Raw genomic sequence first — 23,496 nt, 5'->3', positions numbered from 1 at the left:
ACTTTTTCACAACTCCAAATATTAAATATAATACATTTTCACCACTCCCAATACACTCAACAATTTTTTCTCTACTCTCAATACACTTAACAATTTTTTTCTTAAAACCCGTGCCACTCCCTCCTAGGAAGTTCTTTCATGGACGGAGGGGGTATACTATTTTGGCTGGACACGAGTTTTAATAAAAAAGTTAATGAATATTGTATTTTTTATAGATATATAGAGGGTCCCGTCATGTATAAAATGAGTGATAATATTGAATTAAGTGACTTAATTAAGAAGAAATTAGGTTTAAGATTGAACAATGTTTATGTGATAATATTGAATTAAGTGACTCGGGAGGCGTTTGGTTTGGTGGATGAGATAGATAAGATTAATAGGATTAGAGGGGTGATTGATTAAACAATCTACCCAACTCTGAAGTGGTAAATAATCAATATTTTGAATGATTGGATGTGGGTTGATTATCAATCACTCATTTGAATGATGGGATGCCGCGATATGAACCGGGTTCATATCATGACAGTCTCGCCAACAGCGCGTCTCCGGGGCTACTGATAACAATTTTCTCGAGATCTCGACGTGCCCTTGCGCTGCTGCTGTAAATAATGTGCAGAGGCGACAGTTGTTGGGAGTCTAAAATCCGAGCAAGCCACGGATTCATCTTCAGCACCTCTTCCACGATGGCTGTCAGTCCCCGCATCGTTACTATGTGTAGAACAATTTCTTGAACATGAAAATGATACTTCATCAACAAGATATGGATCTTGTTGAACTAATTCTTGAAATTTTGTTACATCCCCTTTTGATACAGCATCATAGAGTTTCTTTTCTACTGCTTCTGCAGCCATTCTTTTCTTTATTTCTTTCCCTGCTTTCTCCTTTTTTTTTATTTTATATTCACAAACGTCTCCTACTCTCGTAATATATATGTCTAAAAAAGGATCTCGCATGACAAGGTTGACCCAAATACATTTCTACCTAATTTCCTCACTGCTTGGTCGCAATTCAGAAAAGGACCTCACATTAAAGTAAGGGTAATGTGAAACAAAATTCTACCTAATTTCGGGTTGTTTAATCTCTCTTGGCCGGCTAGGGTGTTTACTTTGAGCCATAGAAATTAGTGTTAACTGTAATTTAGAGCATCCACATTGGTGTTACATGATAGCTTACTTGATGAGAGGACCACATTGTGTAAAGAGGCTGCATTGGAATTACATGATAGCCTACATGATTTTTTTAGTTTTGATTTTTATGTTTTAACACATTTTACTAATAATTAAAATTTCATTAAAATAAAAAATCTAAAAATTACATAAAAATTAAAAAAAAAATTTTGAACGGTCAAAAAAGCATGGAAATCGAGGCAGTCAAATTCAAAATTCGAATTTTATTTATTTACTTATTTTTTTAATCGCGCGAGTAAAATACGCGCTGATTTTGAACGGCCGAGCGGGCTAACGTGTAGCCCTCATGTAACTTAGGGCTGCATCGCCTTACACGAGTAGGCCGCTATCGTGTAGGCGATGCAGATGCTCTGAATTTTAGCTTGTGTTTGATTTATGACCTCATCAATTTTATTTATATTTAACTAACGTTTTGGCTCGTGTTTGATTTCGACTTTAAAAATCTCATTATACTAACCTGTAAAATACTAGGTATTTCGCATTCAAGCTTCATTGTTTCAACGTCTCAGCTCAATAAAATCATTTTTATTTTGTTAAATTAACAATTAGGTAAAGAAAAAATGGTCCATGATCGACTCAAATTCAAGACCTTTGGATATTAGAGCTGTCAAATAGGTCGGGTTGGGCCAGTTCGGCCCGACCCATCGGGCTTTCAGATTGTACAAGGTCGGGCCGGGCTGGCCAAAAATCTAATCGGGCTACAATTTCTCAAGCCTAGCCCAGTGCCATTCGAGCCATTGGACAGTTTGGCCAAACTCGTCCTATGATTTTTTTTTCTTAAATTTTATTTTTTATATAAAATGATGAAAAATAAAATAAAATAAAGTGGAGAAAGAGACCATCAAAATTGATTTATTAATAATTAATAATTGTCAGATGAGTTTTTCTGTAAATATTTTGAGTGAATGGGGATAAAAATATAAAGGTATATGTCATAAAATAGAAAGACCATACTAATTAATTGTGAACGAACGAAAATGAAAAAAAAAAAAAAACTACGCTTATCGTAGAGCTAAGCACTCTTTTACTAAAAGGATCCCTTCTCGAAGAGCTAAACACTCTTCCATTTCTGCATCAAGGGATATGAACTACAACACCTCACACAACGCTTGATCATCTATGATGTAAACGCCCATCCCCACTCCATTATCATGTCTAGTTACACACAGGGGCGGATCCAAGATTTGAGGTTAGGGGGGGCTGAATTTATTGATCTACGACGTCTGAAGACATTTACACGGGAGGCCCCCGAAGCAAATTTTTTTGAGCATTCCGTACACTTCATTTTCATGCATTTTTTTTTTTAAAATCACTTAATATAATAGATAATTATTTGCAATTCAATTAATTCAACATTAAGTAGAGTGAAAGCATACAAAAACATAGTTTTATGCATTCTTTAAAAAAAATATATTTCATTTTCTAAACAAATAAACTAACTTTCATTGTTAATAATTAGTAATTTTACTTTTAACTTTAGAATGGACTCAAATTCAACATCAAAAATTAAATAAGAAAAAAATAAGGATAAAAATAACATAAATATAACAAATCAATGTGCAATATCAAATACTAATTAATATGGATAGTTGGATATATACTATAAATAATGTATTATATTTTTTCTTCTATTTCTTATTTATATACACATATACATATATATACATGTATAAAATAAATATCTAAATTTATAAATAAATAAAAAAATGTTTGGGAGGGGGCTTCAGCCCCCCTAGCCCCCCCCCCCCCCCCAAATCCGCCACTGGTTACACATTATTATGTCTTTGGTCTTTGAAATCAATTGAAATGGTTTCACACTGCTTTACTAATACTAAAATATTGGACAGAATTTCCTGTAACAACCATATATATATATATATAGGGAATGTATATATATATATAAATATATTATTGTTTATATTGCATGATATATTATTATATGCAGTAATACTATTACTCGATGTTGCTGGAATTGCATTAGCATAGGTTTTAATTAATGGATTTTGGTTTTGTTAAATCGATCCATATGTTTTCGCAAAAACTTGGGTGAGGTCAACCTCACCGCATGAGACGGGTTTGCCCGACCCGAATTCGCACCCGGCCCGACCCGTAGTAACAAAATATAAAAGCCTTTTTTCTAATTATTTTGCCCGATATTTCTCTCCGCCGCTTCAATTCTCTCTCTCGGCTCTTTCAATTCTTCTCTCGGCCGCTTCAATTATTCGCTCAAGTCCACCGCTTCAAGTTCGTCTTCGATTTCTCCGTTCACCGGTGTGATTCCGTTCTTCGTTTCCGATCAAGGTACGTCTTCTTCATTTTTTCTTCATTTTTCCTCAGTTTTTTCCTCTTCTCACTGTGCTTGATTTTCGATTCTCTTCTTCTAGGTTCTCCGGCGTGAATTTCGGCGTGTTTTACGTGATTCCTCAGTTTATAATTTTTCTTCGCTTTTCTTCAGCAGCGGCGGCGGAAATTCTGTAGTGAAGGAGTTAGGGCACGGCCTTGTTTTTGTTGTGCGGAGAGGAAAGACAGAGATAAAATTGGAGTTTGGATAGGGGCGGAGGAATAAAAGGGTACCTCCAAGTTTTTGCCTTGGAGAATTAACTTCACAGAAGAGAGAGGGCCATCCCACGACATTTTGATCCCAAACGATCTCTGGCCGCTATTTCTGACAAGGAGCATTTCGTGGGAGCCCAGAAAACTGGATTTTTGTGAAGGAAATGAAAGCGGGTGAGAATTATAGGAGCAGCTAAACGATGAAGAAGAAGACGATGTGGAGCAGGAAACATGGTGCTGATGAGTGAAGCTCTTCTGTATAGTTGGAGCTGCCAGTAGCGTAGCCATCTTTTTTCTTAATACTTTGGGATTTGAGTTTCTTTGAATTTCACTCTTGATGATTGTTCTTGATTCTTGAAGATGAACATGAATGAATGCCGTACAAACAGCCATTTAGAGAGCCTTTTGTTATTTAGTTATTTAGTCGAGTAAATATTATTTTAATATAAAGTAATTATTGATACGATGAAAGGTAAGGTTTTAACAATATTACATTTTTTCACATTAATGTTTATTTTTATTAATGAGAACATTTACTTCTAGTAATTTTCTTAAGTAATTATTTTTGTAAACAAAAGTAATTATTAATGTGAAAAAAAGTAATGTTATTATCACTCATAAAACTTTTATTTTTAATAATTTGGTCAAGTAAGTATTGTCATAATAAAAAATAATTATTATTACAATGAAAAATAATGTTTCTAAATTATTACATTTATTCACGACAACTGTTACCTTTATTCTTGAGAATTTATACTTTTTGTTATTTGATCAAATAGTTTTATTGTAAGAAAAAATAATTATTGATATGTATAAAAGTAATGTTATTTTTACTCGTTAGAACTTATAATTTTGTATATTTAGTCTAGTAATCATTGTCGTAATAAAAAGTAATTATTGATGTGATGAAAAGTATGTTTCAAAAACGTTACATTTCTTCATATCAATAATTATTTTTCATTATAATAATACTCCATCTGTTACACGAATCTTGACACGTTTGGTTTCGACACGAAAATTAATGAGTTGTAGATTAGTGTTTTAATCTTAACTATTTGGCCAAATAATTATTATCGTAACAAAAAATAATTATTGTTACAATGAAATATAATGTTTCTAAATTATTAAATTTGTTCACGATAATTCTTACTTTTATTCAAGTAATCATTGTCGTCAGAAAAAGTAATTATTGAGATGATGTAATGTAATATTTCTAAATTATTACATTTGTTCACAATAATTGATACTTTTATTTATAAGAATTTGTACTTTTAGTTATTTGTTCAAATAAGTATTTTTGTAAAAGTAAATATTTCCGTTAGGGTTTAGCATTCAAGGGTTAGGGTTTAGTATTCATTATATACGGTTTAGTATTCAAGGTTTAGGGTTTAGTATTCAGTGTTCAGGTAATTACAAAATAGAGAATGACATGAAATACTTATATTAACATAAGTATACATTTGTACAAAGAAATGTATATGTTAGATTACATAAAAGTAAATATTTCCATTATGGTTTAGCATTCAAGGATTAGGGTTAGTATTCATTATTTAGGGTTTAGTATTCAAGGTTTATGGTTTAGTATTCAGTATTCAGGTAATTACAAAATATAGAATGGCAGGAAATACTTATAAAAACATAAGTATACATTTGTACAAAGAAATGTATATGTTAGACTACATAAAAGTAAATATTTCCATTAGGGTTTAGTATTCATTATTTAGGGTTTAGTATTCAATGTGTAGGGTTTAGTATTCACTATTTAGGGTTTAGTATTCAGTGTTCAGGTAATTACAAAATATAGAATGACCGGAAATACTTATATTAACATAAGTATATATTTGTGATAAGTGCTAACAAATATATATTTTATACTTATTAATGATTGACTCTTGATGATTGTTCTTGATTCTTGAAGATGAACATGAATGCTATACAAACTGTCGTTTAGAGAGCCTTTTGTTATTTAGTTATTTAGTAGAGTAAATATTGTCTTAATATATATAAAGTAATTATTGATACGATGAAGAGTAATGTTTTTAAAATATTACATTTTTTCATATTAATGTTTATTTTTATTCATGATAACATTTACTTTTAGTAATTTGCTTAAGTAATTATTTTTGTAAATAAAAATAATTATTAATATGAAAAAAGTGATGTTATTACCACTCATAAAACTTTTTTTTTAACAATTTGGTCAAGTAATTATTATCATAATAAAAGGTAATTATTATTACAATGAAAAATAATGTTTCTAAATTATTACATTTCTTCACGACAACTGTTACTTTTGTTCTTGAGAATTTATACTTTTCGTTATTTGATCAAATATGTTTTATTGTAAGAAAAAATAATTATTGATATGTATAAAAGTAATGTTGTTTTTACTCGTTAGAACTTATAATTTTGTATATTTGATCTAGTAATTCGTAATAAAAAGTAACTATTGATGTGATGAAAAATATGTTTCAAAAATGTAAATTTTTAAAATTATTACATTTGTTGTAATTATTATTGTAATTAAAAATTTAAAAGTAATTATTGTTGTAATAAAAAGTTATTATTATTATAAAGAAATGTAATATTTACATTTGTGGGAACAAATGTATACAATTGTGGTGTCACAACCGGACCTAATTAAGGATAATTAAGCCGGGGAAACCGTGACTAATGGAGGGATATTAGAAGCGGGGTAGAAAGGGGATAATCAAACAAGGAAGGATCACATTTCATCATTTAATTAAAGGGATATTTATCATATAACAGAAGTTTAGTCGTATAGACTCAAATAACTAGTAAGTTCAGATATCTCTGACTTATTCAAAATAACATAAAACTTCTGAGTACGCAGCGGAATAAGGTTCTGATTACATGTATGAAGACATGTAACCCTAGAGTTCATTAGTACATAATAAGACAAAAGAATCCCGCTCGTCACTTCATCAATATCGGCAGCTGCTCAACCTGCACATTTAGAAATATATGCAGGGCTTGAGTACAAAAGCACTCAGTGGGCACGTATGCCTAAGTATAAAAATACATACTTCAAAAATGTAAATTGTCATGCCATCATAAACAGTACAGCAAGGGAGTTTTTCGCTAAAAAGGCCCAAGCTTACTAAATTCATTTGTGATTCTTAAAGTTCGACTGCAGTCTAAGTTCTCTTGTAATCTATCATATCTGGAACTGTGTGCCGGAGAGGTGGCCACCTCTCACGGTCACTTGACCGGCCAACCCGCTAGATGACTCACGGTCACTGGTGTACACTAGCCCTGGCAGGATAGCTATCAACTGCTCAGGACCCGAATTCGATTGCATAATAAAAGTCACATCAGATAGATATCATACTGAAATTTAAATATTTTATGGCAAGACAATATTTGAAATAACTTCAATTAATTTAGTCATGAAATAACTTGCTTGAACGTAACATTTAAACTCATTTGATATATATGAAAGTAATGCCCACCTGATAGCAAAACTTTGCTACAGATTAGTGACTCCTTGACGAGCTCTTATTCTTGCGCTCGACCTTTAATCCGAGAAAATAACGTAAGACTTTAAATCGAGAGAAAATTCTCAATTAAATGAGAATGCGTAATTTAACTATGCATGAATCTCGTATGCATGAACTATTATTCTGAGATAATAATCAGGGAATTTCTATTGTTAATCCAGATTATCGGATTTAAACAAAAGCTAAGTCTCGTCTCATGAAGCCGGATAATTAACAAAAATTAATCCGTTCTCTTAGGGTGTTCTAATCCGCCAATTAAATAAATCTCGCTCTTCGTAGTCAATAGAAAATAAATAAATACTTCAGCTTATTCGCTTTATAACCTCATAATTAATCGGACTTAATAAATAGGAATAAATAATGTTATAAGATTAAATAATTAAAAGGCTCAACATAAGGCAGCCTAATAATTAATTAAGTAGTAGTGGGCTTGAATAATTAACAGGAGATGCCCAATTGAAATAATTCATCGGCTCAAGTAATTAAATAATCTTGGCCAAATAAATAAATAATTTGATTAGCTGGGCTCAATTAAATAAATCAAACGAGGCCCAACGAAGATAATATAACAGCCCAATTAAAATAAAATAGATGGCTTCATGTCACGACCGGCCTTAATTAAGGATAATTAATCCGGGAAAACCATGACTGGGGAAGGGAAATTAAGAAGCGGGTTTAGAAAGGGGTGCATAAAAGAATACTCAAAGAGCTTGAATACGCGTGAAATATTCCTTAAAAAGGAAAAAGGCATAGTTCGCATAAAAAGGGTACTCAAAGAACTTGTATACGCGTTATATTCCTTAAAAAGGAAAAAGGCATCGTTAGGGGCTTGGCTAAAACATTATCAGAGTTTGCAACGGAAGGTGTAACTGAAATAATCAGTGTTTACAGCGGAATGCATAACTGAGATACATGTATGAAGACATGTATCCTTTCTGAGCCTACTTTAAGTTCGACAAAAACTCTACTCAGCAACAACACTTCATCGCCCATCACAGCTCAACCTGCACAAACATAAACATCGAAAGGCTAAGTACAAGAGTACTTAGTGGGCAGTTGCCAAGCATATAACATAACATCATTAACAATTTCACAACATCGCATAAGAGGCATAAGTTTCTTTCAAATCCTTTGCTCATTAAACATTTCCAAATTCATAAATAGCATGAGCGCATTCTTCATCATCAATAATCATAAACACGCATCGTGTCGTGGAGAAGGCCTTCCCCAACGAACACGGGCATCGCGCCGTGAAGGGGGCCTCCCTCAGCGGTCACGGCATCGTACTATTGAGGGAGGCCTCCCCCAATAGACGCTGTAACACTGGCATAATGTCATACTGGCATCGCGCCGCGAGAGAGGCCTCTCTCAGCGGACACGGGCATCGCGCCGTGAGGAAGGCCCTCCTCAACGGACACGGCATCGTACTGTTGAGGGAGGCCTCCCCCAACAGACGCAAGCATCAAACATAAGCATAAACTTATCAGCGTAAAGCATTCAAGCGTAAATAAGTGTAATCAAGCGTAAATTACATAGGGCGTAAATAGTATAAACAGCATAGCGTAAATCATTTAACGTGCAGCATAATAAAGCTTAACTCATTTAAGCGTAATAAAGCATACCATACTTGAAGATCCAATTTGCATTTTAAAGCATAACACATGCATAGCATTTTATTTACGCGTAAGGAATTGCCCACCTCAATTGTTCTTAAAGCTGGCGTGGAGTCGTTTCTTCTTCGGCTTCACTTTCTGTCGCCCGGACCTTCATTGATGAAGAGTCGATAAGTTCGTGAAGTAATTGTCATAAGACAAAGTCTAATTCTACGTGCCTAGGGTATCTTTTAGTGTTTTAGGGTTCTAGCATCCATAATTCGTTACATCATTACTAGCGTAACCTCAAATAATTAATAGGCTCAAAAGAGAGTAGCCAATTAATTAAATAAACCAGTGGCTTTAAAGAAATAAATGATAATAGTTCGCTTTAAAGTCCGAAGTCCAAAAACATCATTAAAACATGCTCTATTTTTACACTGACTCAACTTCAAAATTTAATCTGTTCTGACTCCGACATCTCCTGGACTCGAGACTCATACCGAAAGAAAGATCTTCGAATCTAGTTTCATATAAAAAAAAGTAGAGTCGAAAACTCCAAGTGGTTTGAGAGATATGACGTTTTTACCACGATCTACCATGTTCGGCAGTTTTGAACAATCGAAAACTTGGATTTTTGACAAATAGTAAACGTTGTCAAACTGGGCTCAACTTTGGTGGATATCTAGCTAACACAATAAGGTTAATACCATAAAAATTTGGAAAGCTAGATCACACAGGAAGCTACTGAAATAAATGACTCTTTCATCTGTTCTCTGAAATTCTCGGTAGTTATGTGCAGTTTAGGTTTTGCATTTTAAAGAAGTATCAAACGAAGTTGGAATGGCTTGAAATTTTACCAGGGTACTCAAGACTCATGTCAGGACTTGCTATAAAATTTTCAAAGCTATTAGACATCGACAAACCGTCGATCACAGTAGGTCAGTAGGCCTACGAAATTCATATTTATAAGTCCTTAAAAAAAATAATTTATATAAATCAAGAAATAAGAGTTTAATCCCAAAAATATTCATTAAAAGTCCATCATAATTTAAATAAAGAACGGACCTCATTTAAAATAAATAGTCCCAAACTTGTTACGCACATATACGAAATCTTTCATGAAACATCCTTTAAAATAAACTTTGATACATAGAAAATAATTCAACAACTTGAGCTCTTAAGGGGTTGTTTTGCAACAGACACCAAATCTGCCTCGGATCTCCAAATGATGCTCCAAAAGACATTCTGGAAACTAGACATTTCAAGGATCATTCTCCAATTTGAATCGAATGAAAAACAATTCAAACGAGCAAGATATGCCCTCTCAAAGATGGGTATTTAACAAGCAAAAATCTGAAAATTTCAGATTTCCAGATTACAACCAAGTCAGTGGGCTTTCTTTGAAAATTCATATCTCCCTTTACAAAACTCCACTGGGAACCCCAAGGGTCAATCTGGAAACTAGGGAGAGATCATAACACTCTCCAGTTGGATTTAATCTAAGAACATTCATGGTTTAGAAGATATGACTGTCTAAAGTTCAGTGCACAAAAAGCGTTCAAGTTTGGCAGATTCATAACATAAATCAGAAAACCAACTTTAGGCTTCACCAAAAATTCTAAAACTAAGCAAGTAAGTTCCCAACATGTCATTGAATATTCAGTAGAAAGCTAGGCTTGAGAATCAAAGATTTAAGTCGGGCTTTGCCACCTCAAAGTCGTAGGTTTGTAAAATCTACTGGATGGTACATGGAATAAGAACTAGATTTCAAGAATTTATACCGGTTGTTTCCCTTATTCAAAAATGGTGAGGCCGATGTCAAAAGAAAGATACGGGAGTCTAGAGTGACATATTCAAGTTTCAAAGGTTTTCACCGATTGAAACTTTACTTATGGCCTCCCAAAGATTGTTTACCAAAAATGTATTCCAGATGGGCAGTGATGTTTACAAATTCATAAATAAATCATAAGAGCTTCAAACCTTCTGAAATTTTGCCAAAGTATAGAAAACATATGAAAGATGATACACAATTAATTTGGGAATTTTTGGGAACCTTTTGGATGGCTGGAATCGCCTTGCAAAACACTGCCGGAGCAGTGTACTTATGGCAGAACTCGTGGCTGCTCTTCGGTTCCTTAGTGAAGAATGAAGATGATGAAAAGATTGTTGCCTGTATAATGGAATGTTAGATGCATTCTTGCGTGTGGTGGGGAAGGGAGTAGGTGGAAAGTTTGGTGTAGTGGAATTAGTGGAGTGGAAAGGGTGGAAGAGTAGGTGTAGTGGTGGGAAAAAAATGTAGTGGAGGATTAATGATGTATATTCTATGTCTCGGTGATTCTGTAATTGTAATAAAATACTGGCTTCTGTTCATTATTCGTGTATAAATTAAATACGTAGATTTAATTCACTTCATAAGCCATTTAATATCTAGATTAAATCCGTAGATTTAATCTGCGTTGCAGTCGGAATAATTCCTCATCTTCTAGTAGCACTAATAAAATATAACTGCTTCTGTTTTTCGATTAATAAATAACATGACTTTGCTAAGTCAGTTACAACTTGGAAATAATAATTATTGAATAGCTCAATAATCCTCGTCGCGTTTTTTTCTCATACGTAAAAAAAAAATATAAAGCTAAAATAATAACTCTGTTTCTGAAAAAAAATCAGGACCATAAACTGGATTTATTTAAAAAAATTTGCATTTACTAGTTTTAATCATAAATAAAAGAGCGGGCTACTACATACTACCCCTCTTAACAAAAATTTCGTCCCGAAATTTGCATATCTCTGCTAAAACAGTTCGGGGTATTTTTCCTTCATCTTGTCTTCAAGTTCCCGCGTAGCTTCTCTTGTCTGCGGTGTCTCCATAAGATTTTCACTGATGTGATTGAGGCTGATTTCGCAAGTGTCCACGTATTGCTGGCAAGGGGGTGTGGGTGTTCTCAATTGTTGAACCTCGTTGTTTGTTGGGGCATTGCGTGGAGTAGTGACCTTTTTGGCCACAATTGTAACAACCGTTAGTTCCAGCCCGACAAACACCTCTATGCATCTTACCACAATTTGGGCAAGGTAAAACTCCTTTCTGACCTTGGTTACCCCCAGTTGGCTTGAGATTAGTTTGTGCCTCGTACCTTGGTTGAATAAACTGTTCGGCCCGTTCATTTTCTTGCCACACTTTCTTACTGGTCTGATTGATATTGTCTTCGTTGTTGTCCCACTTGCGCTTCCCTTTGAGAGTATGTGAGGCTACTGGTAAGTCTTTTGGCGTTGAGATCAACAATGGGGCTGACTTGTCCGACGGCATTGCAGCTTCAATGTCAAGTGCCCTGTTCAGAGACTCCGTGTATGAGAGTCCTCCGTGGCTTGCTAGAGCCATCCTAATTTCGTACCGCAGTCCGGCACAAAATTTCTCTGCCATCTTCTCCTCTGTGTCCACTTGTTGTGGAGCAAACCTCGACAGGTTGCAGAATTCCTTGTCGTATTCAACCACAGATTTCTTTCCTTGCTTTAACTCGTAGAACTCAGCTTCTTTCTTCTTTCTATAGCTTTTCGGGATATATTTATCATATAATCCCGTCTTAAAATCTTCCCAAGTATAGATTGCCCATTGTTCCGGTGTCAGGATTTTTCGTCGTGCTTCCCACCAGAAGTCAGCTGATCCTGTTAGTTGGAACGAGACGCAAGATAGGCGCTCCTCATCAGTACAACGTAGGAAGTTGAAGATGCGTTCCATTGCACGCACCCAAATCTCAGCTTCAGCTGGTTCACTTGTTCCGTCAAACGTAGGTGGGTTCTGCCTTAAAAAGAGTTCTTCGACTCTCCTAGTCGGGGGCGGAGGGCATGGGTTATGTCCTCGAGCATCTTGTGGTTCTTCGGGTACAACGTTACGATTTCTGCGATTGTTATTGTTTCTCGCAGGGCGTCCTCTCTTAGGCGGCATTCTGGTAGCAAAGATGTGCCAATTAGTACACCCTAGCATAATCTAATACAAACCTCAAAAGAATTCTTGTAAATGTCAACTTAATATAACTTGTAAACAAGTCATGACTCCAATGACATCATTGATCATTGATGTAGTAAGCTTTAAGGGTCCTTAGCATCTCATTTCCATGAGTCATATCAATTCTTAAGCATATAATATCACATCATCTAAACTGGATACTTAGGCATAAGTCATGGAGATTTATAGCGGCTATAATATCATGAGCTTAAAAATTATTCTATACGTATCACTTATCTTGCTTCCTTCACTATAGCCACCAAAAGATACAATTTAATTTCTTCTATGTTTGCTTCTATGTTCTGTAGTAGTGGTGATCTCATATCTTAATAGCTCTATGTTCATAGGGATTTATTCCATAGCATACTTAATCGTACTTGCGTAAATCATTTCCTTCAATCATAACATAGCTATTGACAGTTACTCACTTTGTTATTACGATAGTTCTCACTTTTTGTAAACATTAACTCAAAACTTGAAATAGCTTACCATTCTGCTTCGTTGAGTGTGATGCGATGAAGTGCTAAGCTTTGTCAATTGAATTCTAGACACTTTAGTAATCCATTCTAATTTTGGCTTAAATAAACTCTTAGGCTCAGAGCAAACGAACTGCTCTGATACCACTCTGTCACGACCGGCCTTAATTAAGGATAATTAATCCGGGAAAACCATGACTGGGGAAGGGAAATTAAGAAGCGGGTTTAGAAAGGGGTGCATAAAAGAATACTCAAAGAGCTTGAATACGCGTGAAATATTCCTTAAAAAGGAAAAAGGCATAGTTCGCATAAAAAGGGTACTCAAAGAACTTGTATACGCGTTATATTCCTTAAAAAGGAAAAAGGCATCGTTAGGGGCTTGGCTAAAACATTATCAGAGTTTGCAACGGAAGGTGTAACTGAAATAATCAGTGTTTACAGCGGAATGCATAACTGAGATACATGTATGAAGACATGTATCCTTTCTGAGCCTACTTTAAGTTCGACAAAAACTCTACTCAGCAACAACACTTCATCGCCCATCACAGCTCAACCTGCACAAACATAAACATCGAAAGGCTAAGTACAAGAGTACTTAGTGGGCAGTTGCCAAGCATATAACATAACATCATTAACAATTTCACAACATCGCATAAGAGGCATAAGTTTCTTTCAAATCCTTTGCTCATTAAACATTTCCAAATTCATAAATAGCATGAGCGCATTCTTCATCATCAATAATCATAAACACGCATCGTGTCGTGGAGAAGGCCTTCCCCAACGAACACGGGCATCGCGCCGTGAAGGGGGCCTCCCTCAGCGGTCACGGCATCGTACTATTGAGGGAGGCCTCCCCCAATAGACGCTGTAACACTGGCATAATGTCATACTGGCATCGCGCCGCGAGAGAGGCCTCTCTCAGCGGACACGGGCATCGCGCCGTGAGGAAGGCCCTCCTCAACGGACACGGCATCGTACTGTTGAGGGAGGCCTCCCCCAACAGACGCAAGCATCAAACATAAGCATAAACTTATCAGCGTAAAGCATTCAAGCGTAAATAAGTGTAATCAAGCGTAAATTACATAGGGCGTAAATAGTATAAACAGCATAGCGTAAATCATTTAACGTGCAGCATAATAAAGCTTAACTCATTTAAGCGTAATAAAGCATACCATACTTGAAGATCCAATTTGCATTTTAAAGCATAACACATGCATAGCATTTTATTTACGCGTAAGGAATTGCCCACCTCAATTGTTCTTAAAGCTGGCGTGGAGTCGTTTCTTCTTCGGCTTCACTTTCTGTCGCCCGGACCTTCATTGATGAAGAGTCGATAAGTTCGTGAAGTAATTGTCATAAGACAAAGTCTAATTCTACGTGCCTAGGGTATCTTTTAGTGTTTTAGGGTTCTAGCATCCATAATTCGTTACATCATTACTAGCGTAACCTCAAATAATTAATAGGCTCAAAAGAGAGTAGCCAATTAATTAAATAAACCAGTGGCTTTAAAGAAATAAATGATAATAGTTCGCTTTAAAGTCCGAAGTCCAAAAACATCATTAAAACATGCTCTATTTTTACACTGACTCAACTTCAAAATTTAATCTGTTCTGACTCCGACATCTCCTGGACTCGAGACTCATACCGAAAGAAAGATCTTCGAATCTAGTTTCATATAAAAAAAAGTAGAGTCGAAAACTCCAAGTGGTTTGAGAGATATGACGTTTTTACCACGATCTACCATGTTCGGCAGTTTTGAACAATCGAAAACTTGGATTTTTGACAAATAGTAAACGTTGTCAAACTGGGCTCAACTTTGGTGGATATCTAGCTAACACAATAAGGTTAATACCATAAAAATTTGGAAAGCTAGATCACACAGGAAGCTACTGAAATAAATGACTCTTTCATCTGTTCTCTGAAATTCTCGGTAGTTATGTGCAGTTTAGGTTTTGCATTTTAAAGAAGTATCAAACGAAGTTGGAATGGCTTGAAATTTTACCAGGGTACTCAAGACTCATGTCAGGACTTGCTATAAAATTTTCAAAGCTATTAGACATCGACAAACCGTCGATCACAGTAGGTCAGTAGGCCTACGAAATTCATATTTATAAGTCCTTAAAAAAAATAATTTATATAAATCAAGAAATAAGAGTTTAATCCCAAAAATATTCATTAAAAGTCCATCATAATTTAAATAAAGAACGGACCTCATTTAAAATAAATAGTCCCAAACTTGTTACGCACATATACGAAATCTTTCATGAAACATCCTTTAAAATAAACTTTGATACATAGAAAATAATTCAACAACTTGAGCTCTTAAGGGGTTGTTTTGCAACAGACACCAAATCTGCCTCGGATCTCCAAATGATGCTCCAAAAGACATTCTGGAAACTAGACATTTCAAGGATCATTCTCCAATTTGAATCGAATGAAAAACAATTCAAACGAGCAAGATATGCCCTCTCAAAGATGGGTATTTAACAAGCAAAAATCTGAAAATTTCAGATTTCCAGATTACAACCAAGTCAGTGGGCTTTCTTTGAAAATTCATATCTCCCTTTACAAAACTCCACTGGGAACCCCAAGGGTCAATCTGGAAACTAGGGAGAGATCATAACACTCTCCAGTTGGATTTAATCTAAGAACATTCATGGTTTAGAAGATATGACTGTCTAAAGTTCAGTGCACAAAAAGCGTTCAAGTTTGGCAGATTCATAACATAAATCAGAAAACCAACTTTAGGCTTCACCAAAAATTCTAAAACTAAGCAAGTAAGTTCCCAACATGTCATTGAATATTCAGTAGAAAGCTAGGCTTGAGAATCAAAGATTTAAGTCGGGCTTTGCCACCTCAAAGTCGTAGGTTTGTAAAATCTACTGGATGGTACATGGAATAAGAACTAGATTTCAAGAATTTATACCGGTTGTTTCCCTTATTCAAAAATGGTGAGGCCGATGTCAAAAGAAAGATACGGGAGTCTAGAGTGACATATTCAAGTTTCAAAGGTTTTCACCGATTGAAACTTTACTTATGGCCTCCCAAAGATTGTTTACCAAAAATGTATTCCAGATGGGCAGTGATGTTTACAAATTCATAAATAAATCATAAGAGCTTCAAACCTTCTGAAATTTTGCCAAAGTATAGAAAACATATGAAAGATGATACACAATTAATTTGGGAATTTTTGGGAACCTTTTGGATGGCTGGAATCGCCTTGCAAAACACTGCCGGAGCAGTGTACTTATGGCAGAACTCGTGGCTGCTCTTCGGTTCCTTAGTGAAGAATGAAGATGATGAAAAGATTGTTGCCTGTATAATGGAATGTTAGATGCATTCTTGCGTGTGGTGGGGAAGGGAGTAGGTGGAAAGTTTGGTGTAGTGGAATTAGTGGAGTGGAAAGGGTGGAAGAGTAGGTGTAGTGGTGGGAAAAAAATGTAGTGGAGGATTAATGATGTATATTCTATGTCTCGGTGATTCTGTAATTGTAATAAAATACTGGCTTCTGTTCATTATTCGTGTATAAATTAAATACGTAGATTTAATTCACTTCATAAGCCATTTAATATCTAGATTAAATCCGTAGATTTAATCTGCGTTGCAGTCGGAATAATTCCTCATCTTCTAGTAGCACTAATAAAATATAACTGCTTCTGTTTTTCGATTAATAAATAACATGACTTTGCTAAGTCAGTTACAACTTGGAAATAATAATTATTGAATAGCTCAATAATCCTCGTCGCGTTTTTTTCTCATACGTAAAAAAAAAATATAAAGCTAAAATAATAACTCTGTTTCTGAAAAAAAATCAGGACCATAAACTGGATTTATTTAAAAAAATTTGCATTTACTAGTTTTAATCATAAATAAAAGAGCGGGCTACTACACTTCAATTTAAATAAATTCGGCCCAATGAAATAATGTAATAGAAGCCCATCTGAGTAAAATAACTAAGGCCCAACTGAAATAAAATAACTAAGGCCCAACTGAAATGATACAGCAGCCCAAATATGTGAATAATTAAAGGCCCATATAAATAAATTCAGAGGCCCAATCAGTAATTAAAATCGGCCTATATAAATAAAATCAGAGGCCCAATTCATAATTAAAATCGGCCCAATCTTACAATTAAAAGAGAAAGGCCCAATTACAATAAATACAACAAGGCCCAAAAATAAATAAATAATGAAGCCCAAAGAAAAATAAAATAAAGGCCCAAATTTTCGGCCCATCTCAATTAAATAGAAGCCCAAAACAATTTGAAAAGCCCATCCCTAAAATAACTCGGCTCTCTCTCTCTTATACATCACAATTCACGCCTTTCTCTCTCTGGAAACTCGTTCCCTTCTTCTTCTCTCTTGCTGAAATCCAATCGAGCTCTCTCTCTCTCTCTCGATTCTTTCAGCCGATGCGCCAGCCGCTGCCGCCGCTCCGAAATCCGGCGAGTCAGTTTCTGCCACTCCAAGGTCCGATGCCTCCTCGCCTCTCTTCTCTCTCTCGTTCTCAGCCCACCAAATTCGGGCTCCATCGATTCAGCGCCGCCGTCTTCCGATTCAGAGCAGTCGCCGACTCCCTCTCAAGATCTGTTCGTCTCTCTCTCTCTCCCGAAGTCACCGCCGTCCGAGCTCGCCGGAGCGAGCGGCGACAACCACTGCTCCTTGGTTCTCTCTTCTTTCTCGCTGAAGCAGGCCCGACATCTCTCCCTCCGCCGACCAACCCCCGCGTCCAGCCGCCGTCCACCCACTGCTCTCTCTGAATCGACGGGCAGCAGGAACACCTGGCCACTGCCGCCATCGATTTCCCGAGCCCCGACGCCGCTGCTACTGGAAGGCCGGCTTCGCCGTGTCGCTGCTTCGATCCGCCACCGCCGCGGAACCGGCGAACGGCGCCGCTGCTGCTGTGCAATTTCCAGCGAAAGGTGTCGCCTCGCCTCCTCCTCGGAGCCGTTCAGTTCTGATTCAGACGTCAAGGCAGGGAGTCGAGCCCTGTCTCTTTTCCACCTCCGCCACCATGGTTCTGCCGCCATCTCCTTCGCGTTCCTCCGGCGACCAGGGAAGAGTCCGCCGTTGCTATCGCTGTTCCCGGGGTCGATGAGGTTCGAGTTATGCCACGCCGCTGCTGTTGCCGTTCTCGGACTTCACCGTGACAGCAAGAACTGTCGTCTTAATCTTCGTCACAGCTCGGCTGAATAGGGCAGTCGCCCCCTTCCCATTCGAAGCTAAGTTCTACAATCCTATGATATTCTATTTTCGATCATATATTATGCACTTCGATCTGCTGCTATTCTCATAGCTCGTGAAATCATGGTTATTCTATACTCTTGTTATGAAATGCTGTGGTTTTGCTACTGATTATGCAAATTCTCAATGCAATTGAATTGTGTGGAAGCTTATAGGTTGTTGGTTATTCTAGGTGACTACCGATTATGCTGTTCTTTCTGTACTAACTCAAGCTCATTCTAGATTACATAAGTGTGTGACTTTGCTAAGTCCATTATGCAAATATACATCTATACAGTCTGCTCTTTCTAATTAATCAAGCTTATTGGATGATATGCGAACTGGATGAATATTTGGTATAGAATTAATACCTTGAAGTATAATTGTTGGTTGACTGTTGTTGCTGAGTTGAATGAATTGGAACTCCTTTGAAGTTGGCAGTAGTAAATGAAGTCTTTCTTCGATAATTGCAGGATGGTGGAGATGATGATTAATAGAGGATTGGCAAAGTATAGTGGTGGGCAAAATATAGTGGTGGGCAAAGTAGTGGGGAGCAAAGTAGTGGAAGATAAAAAAATAATAATAATGTAGTGTAGGATTAATGATGTATTTTCTATGTCTCGGTGATTCTGTAACTGTAATAAAATACTGGCTTCGATTCTGCTTGATACTGTATTTACATAAATCTCGATTTCGACATGTGATATCTCTCTAAAATCGATAAGTTATAAAATGAATTTAAATTAAATCCGTAGATTTAATTCGTTCGTTGTTCTGATATCTAAATTAAATCCGCAGATTTAATTAACTTCTTGAGTCGGAAATAACTCACGACCTAAGTAAAAATAAAATAAAATTCCATCTCGCTTAAATAAATAACGTGACTTTGCTAAGTCAGTTATAACTCTGAAATAATATCATTGACTGCTTTAACAATATAAATTCAGGATCATAAGCTGAATTCATATCAGGATAATAACCGTTTTCATTTACTGATGAACAAAAATAAACACTCATTACTGGATTTAAAATATATAAAAGAGCGGGTCACTACATACTACCCCTCTTAACAAAAATTTCGTCCCGAAATTTGCATATTTCTTCTAAAACAGTTCGGGGTATTTCTCCTTCATTTTGTCTTCAAGCTCCCACGTGGCTTCCTCTTGTCCGTGGTGTCTCCATAAGACTTTCACTGATGTGATTGCCTTATTCCTGAGTTGTTGTACTTTTCGATCTAGAATGGCCTCTGGTCTCTCTTCATAGCTCAAGTCTGGGCAAAGGATCATCTCTTCTTGGTGGATTATGTGCTTTGGATCGAAAACGTATTTTCTGAGTTATGATACGTGGAAAACATTGTGAACGTTTCCAAAGTTTGGCGGTAACGCCAACCTATAGGCTACTGGGCCTATTCTCTCCAAAATCTCATAAGGTCCTACAAATCGGGGCCTAAGTTTTCCCTTGACACCAAACCTAGTTATCCCCTTGGTAGGAGATACCTTTAGGAAGACCTTGTCTCCTATTTCAAAACATAACTCAGTTCAACGTGCATCAGCGTAAGATTTCTGTCTATCTTGTACCTCTTTTATTCGCCCTCTGATTTGGCGGACTATCTCAACCATCTCATTGACCATGTCTGGTCCTAAAACTTTTCTCTCACCCACTTCATCCCAGTAAAGTGGTGATCTACATTTTCTTCCATATAATGCCTCATATGGTGCCATATCGATAGTCGCCTGGTAACTGTTATTATAGGCAAATTCAATCAACGGCAGCACTACTTCCCAACTTCCACCTCTGTCTAACACCACTGTTCTCAACATATCTTCGAGGGTCTGAATTGTCCTTTCAGACTGCCCATCTGTCTGCGGGTGGAAGGCGGTGCTGAAATTTAGCCTCGTGCCTAACTCCTTTTGTAAGCTCATCCAAAATCTAGAAGTAAATTTTGAGTCTCGGTCTGAAGTAATTGACACGGGTACACCGTGTAAGCGTACAATCTCTCGAACATACAACTGAGCTAGCTTGTCTGACCCGTGTGTGATCGGTATTGGTATAAAATGAGCACATTTTGTAAGTCGATCCACTATTACCCAAATGGCAGTGTTTCCTCTCTTTGTTTTGGGCAAACTGGTCACAAAATCCATTGCTATGTGCTCCCACTTCCATTTTGGGATCTCCAATGGTTGTAGCTTTCCATATGGTCTTTGGTGTAGGGCCTTCACTTGTTGGCAAGCTAGGCATCTCTCTACAAAGGATGCTATGTCTCTTTTCATGCCTTCCCACCAAAAATGTTTCTTTAGATCTTGATACATCTTAGTACTGCCTGGGTGGGCAGTATAAGGGGTATCGTGAGCCTCACTCATGATTTTATCCTTAAGCTCATCATCATGGGGGATGCATATTCTTCCCTCAAAGAGGATAGCATTATCTGATGCTTCTTGATAATTCTTGACGCCTCCTTTCCTTACTGCTTCCCGTAGTTTTTTCCACCTTCCCATCTTTTCTTTGTGCTTCTACGATCGTCTTCCTCAAGTTAGGTACCGTTGCCACAACGCTTGCTATCGTCCCTGGTGGTTTAATCACTTCTATGCTCATTTTGCTAAATTCCCTTATGAGCACCGTCTCTCGAGTGATGAGAGTTCCCAATTTAGATTGAGTTTTACGACTCAATGCATCAGCCACTACGTTGGCCTTGCCTGGGTGGTAGTTAATACCACAGTCATAATCTTTCACTAGTTCGAGCCATCTCCTTTGTCTCATATTAAGGTCCTTTTGCTCGAAAAAAATATTTCAGGCTTTTGTGGTCTGTGTATATCTCGCACCTAACTCCATATAGGTGGTGTCTCCAAATCTTTAGTGCGTGCACCACTGCAGCTAATTCCAGATCATGAGTCGGTTAATTTAGTTCATGTGGCCTAAGCTGTCGTGACGCGTATGCTATCACTTTTCCTTCTTGCATTAGTACACAACCGAGTCCATTTTTGGACGCGTCCGTGTAGATCACATATTCCTTGTCAGCTGTTGGGACGGCTAACACTGGTGCCGTAGTAAACTTTTCCTTGAGTTCTTGGAAGCTCTTCTCGCACTCCTCTGTCCAAGAAAATTTTATTCCCTTCCTGAATAGTTGCGTCATTGGCCTTGCAATTTTGGAAAATCCTTCCATAAACCTCCGATAGTAACCTGTCAATCCTAAGAAACTTCTTATCTCATTAGGGTTAGTAGGCGATTTCCATTCGTGCACTGCTTGCACTTTTTCAGGGTCCACTTTAATCCCTTCTGATGACACAATATGTCCTAAAAACGTGTCTTCGTTGAGCCAAAACTCGCACTTGCTGAATTTGGCATAAAGGCGCTCCGTCCTCAACGTTTCTAGAACAATTCTCAGATGTTCCTCATGGTCTTTATCGTTCTTCGAGTAGATCAGGATGTCATCTATGAATACCAAGACAAATTTGTCTAAGTACGGGTGCACCCCAAGGTGATACACTTGGCCTAATGAATCCAAGTTCCAAAAGTTTTTGCAGTTGTATCTTGAGTTCTTCCAACTCTTTAGGAGCCATCCGGTATGGTGCCTTCGAAATGGGAGCTGCCCCGGGCTCCAAATCACTGGTAAACTCAATTGGTCTGTCCGGTGGTGGCCCTGGCAGAATCTCTGGAAATACATCTGCAAAATCCCGTACAATTGCTACATATTCTATGCTCCTTTCAGTTCCCGGTTCTCCGTGCAGGTATACGAGGTAAGCTGGGTATCCCTTCTTCATCATTCTCGTTGCTTGTAGAGCGGAGATGATCATCTTTCTTCTCCCCATGCTAATTCCGTGGAAATGTGACGACTCCCTTCCTGGGGGTCGAAACAATATCCGTCTTTCGTTACAAAGAATGGTGGCATAGTTCTCGGCTAGCTAGTCCATTCCTAGGATTATGTCCACATCTCCCATCGGTATAACATAGGAGTTGTTCACTACAAGCTTGAGTGACCCTATTTTCAGTTCTAGGTTCAAGCACACATGATCTACTGTCGTCATCCCTCCTATAGGTGATGATATACTCAACTCCTGGCCAGCTCTTTCCATTTTAAGTTTTAATGTATCAATACATGTACTTGAAATGAAAGTATGCGATGCGCCCGTATCAAATAGAAGTACAACAGGAGTATTGAGTAGCATGCCCATACCTGCCAGGTTTCCCTGGTTGTTCTCGGGCTGCTTCTGCCTCATAGCATAGGCTCTAGCATGACGAGGTTTTTCATGTTGTTTCTGTTGTCGCTGCTGTTGTTGGCGGGCCTGTTGCTGATACTGTTGTTGAGGTTGTGGTTGGTACTGTAGCTGTTGGTGCTGCTGTGGCTGCTGATACTGTGGTTGCTGCCTTGGGTATGGTTGGGGCAGAGCTTGGATTGCTCGCAGATGCGGAGCCTGGATAGGTGGGTTCGGCCTTGAACTCGTCCCATGTTGCTTATTCGAGCACCGGTTTGCATAGTGCCCCTTCTGGTTGCAGATATAGCAACTATCACTGTCGGCCTTACAGATTCCCACATGATTTTTGTTACATTTGGGGCAATGTGGGGCCCTCTGTTGGTTATTTCCCATCTGTTTCGGTGCACTCTGGCCTCCATAGCCCTGTGACTGGAAGACCCGTCCCTGCCATGGCCTCTTCTCGCCTTGGTTCGGGTTACTGTTGTCTCATCTCCTCTTTCCTTTGAAATTCTGATTATGATTTTGATCATGTGGAGGTGTTGGCGTAGGTACAATTGCAAGTCTTTCTCCTGACATGGCTGCCTCAATGTCTAACGCTCGGCTGAGCGACTCAGTGTAAGACAATCCTCCGTGGCTTGCCAAAGCCATCCTAATCTCGTGCCTCAGACCGGCACAAAACTTTTCAGCCATCTTCTCATCTGTGTCAACTTGTTCCGGCGCATATCTAGACATATCGCAGAACATCTTGT

At 37.4% G+C, this 23,496-nt stretch overlaps 1 protein-coding gene and 2 long non-coding RNA genes across 5 annotated transcripts; 1 reads left to right on the top strand and 2 right to left on the bottom strand.

Moving 5' to 3' along the window:
- Nucleotides 1–3,220: 3,220 nt before the first annotated feature.
- On the top strand, nucleotides 3,221–4,140 carry LOC130995143 (uncharacterized). Its single transcript, XR_009092068.1, has 2 exons — nucleotides 3,221–3,488; nucleotides 3,572–4,140. It is a non-coding gene; the product is annotated as an uncharacterized LOC130995143 (long non-coding RNA).
- A 3,847-nt stretch (nucleotides 4,141–7,987) lies between these two features.
- Nucleotides 7,988–11,114, bottom strand: LOC130995142 (uncharacterized). Its single transcript, XR_009092067.1, has 2 exons — nucleotides 8,961–11,114; nucleotides 7,988–8,265 (listed from the first exon to the last, which is right to left on the bottom strand). It is a non-coding gene; the product is annotated as an uncharacterized LOC130995142 (long non-coding RNA).
- Nucleotides 11,115–11,560: 446 nt separating this feature from the next.
- On the bottom strand, nucleotides 11,561–16,738 carry LOC130995141 (uncharacterized). 3 transcript variants are annotated; one of them, XM_057920293.1, is made up of 3 exons: nucleotides 16,534–16,738; nucleotides 14,585–14,649; nucleotides 11,561–12,800 (listed from the first exon to the last, which is right to left on the bottom strand). In XM_057920293.1, exon 3 carries the CDS (start codon nucleotides 12,797–12,799, stop codon nucleotides 11,735–11,737), a length of 1,065 nt encoding a protein of 354 aa, XP_057776276.1. In that variant the 5' UTR covers nucleotide 12,800; nucleotides 14,585–14,649; nucleotides 16,534–16,738; the 3' UTR covers nucleotides 11,561–11,734. The 3 variants fall into 3 exon arrangements, 2 of the variants coding, with proteins under 2 accessions (XP_057776276.1, XP_057776275.1); XR_009092066.1 differs by lacking the exon at nucleotides 11,561–12,800 and adding an exon at nucleotides 13,601–13,889; XM_057920292.1 differs by having other exon boundaries at nucleotides 14,585–16,738.
- Between the last annotated feature and the right edge of the window lie 6,758 nt (nucleotides 16,739–23,496).

This window comes from Salvia miltiorrhiza, chromosome 7 (assembly GCF_028751815.1).
Source record: "Salvia miltiorrhiza cultivar Shanhuang (shh) chromosome 7, IMPLAD_Smil_shh, whole genome shotgun sequence".
In the NCBI taxonomy this organism is placed as follows: domain Eukaryota; kingdom Viridiplantae; phylum Streptophyta; class Magnoliopsida; order Lamiales; family Lamiaceae; genus Salvia; species Salvia miltiorrhiza.
This window is presented reverse-complemented; position numbering and strand designations above follow the sequence as displayed.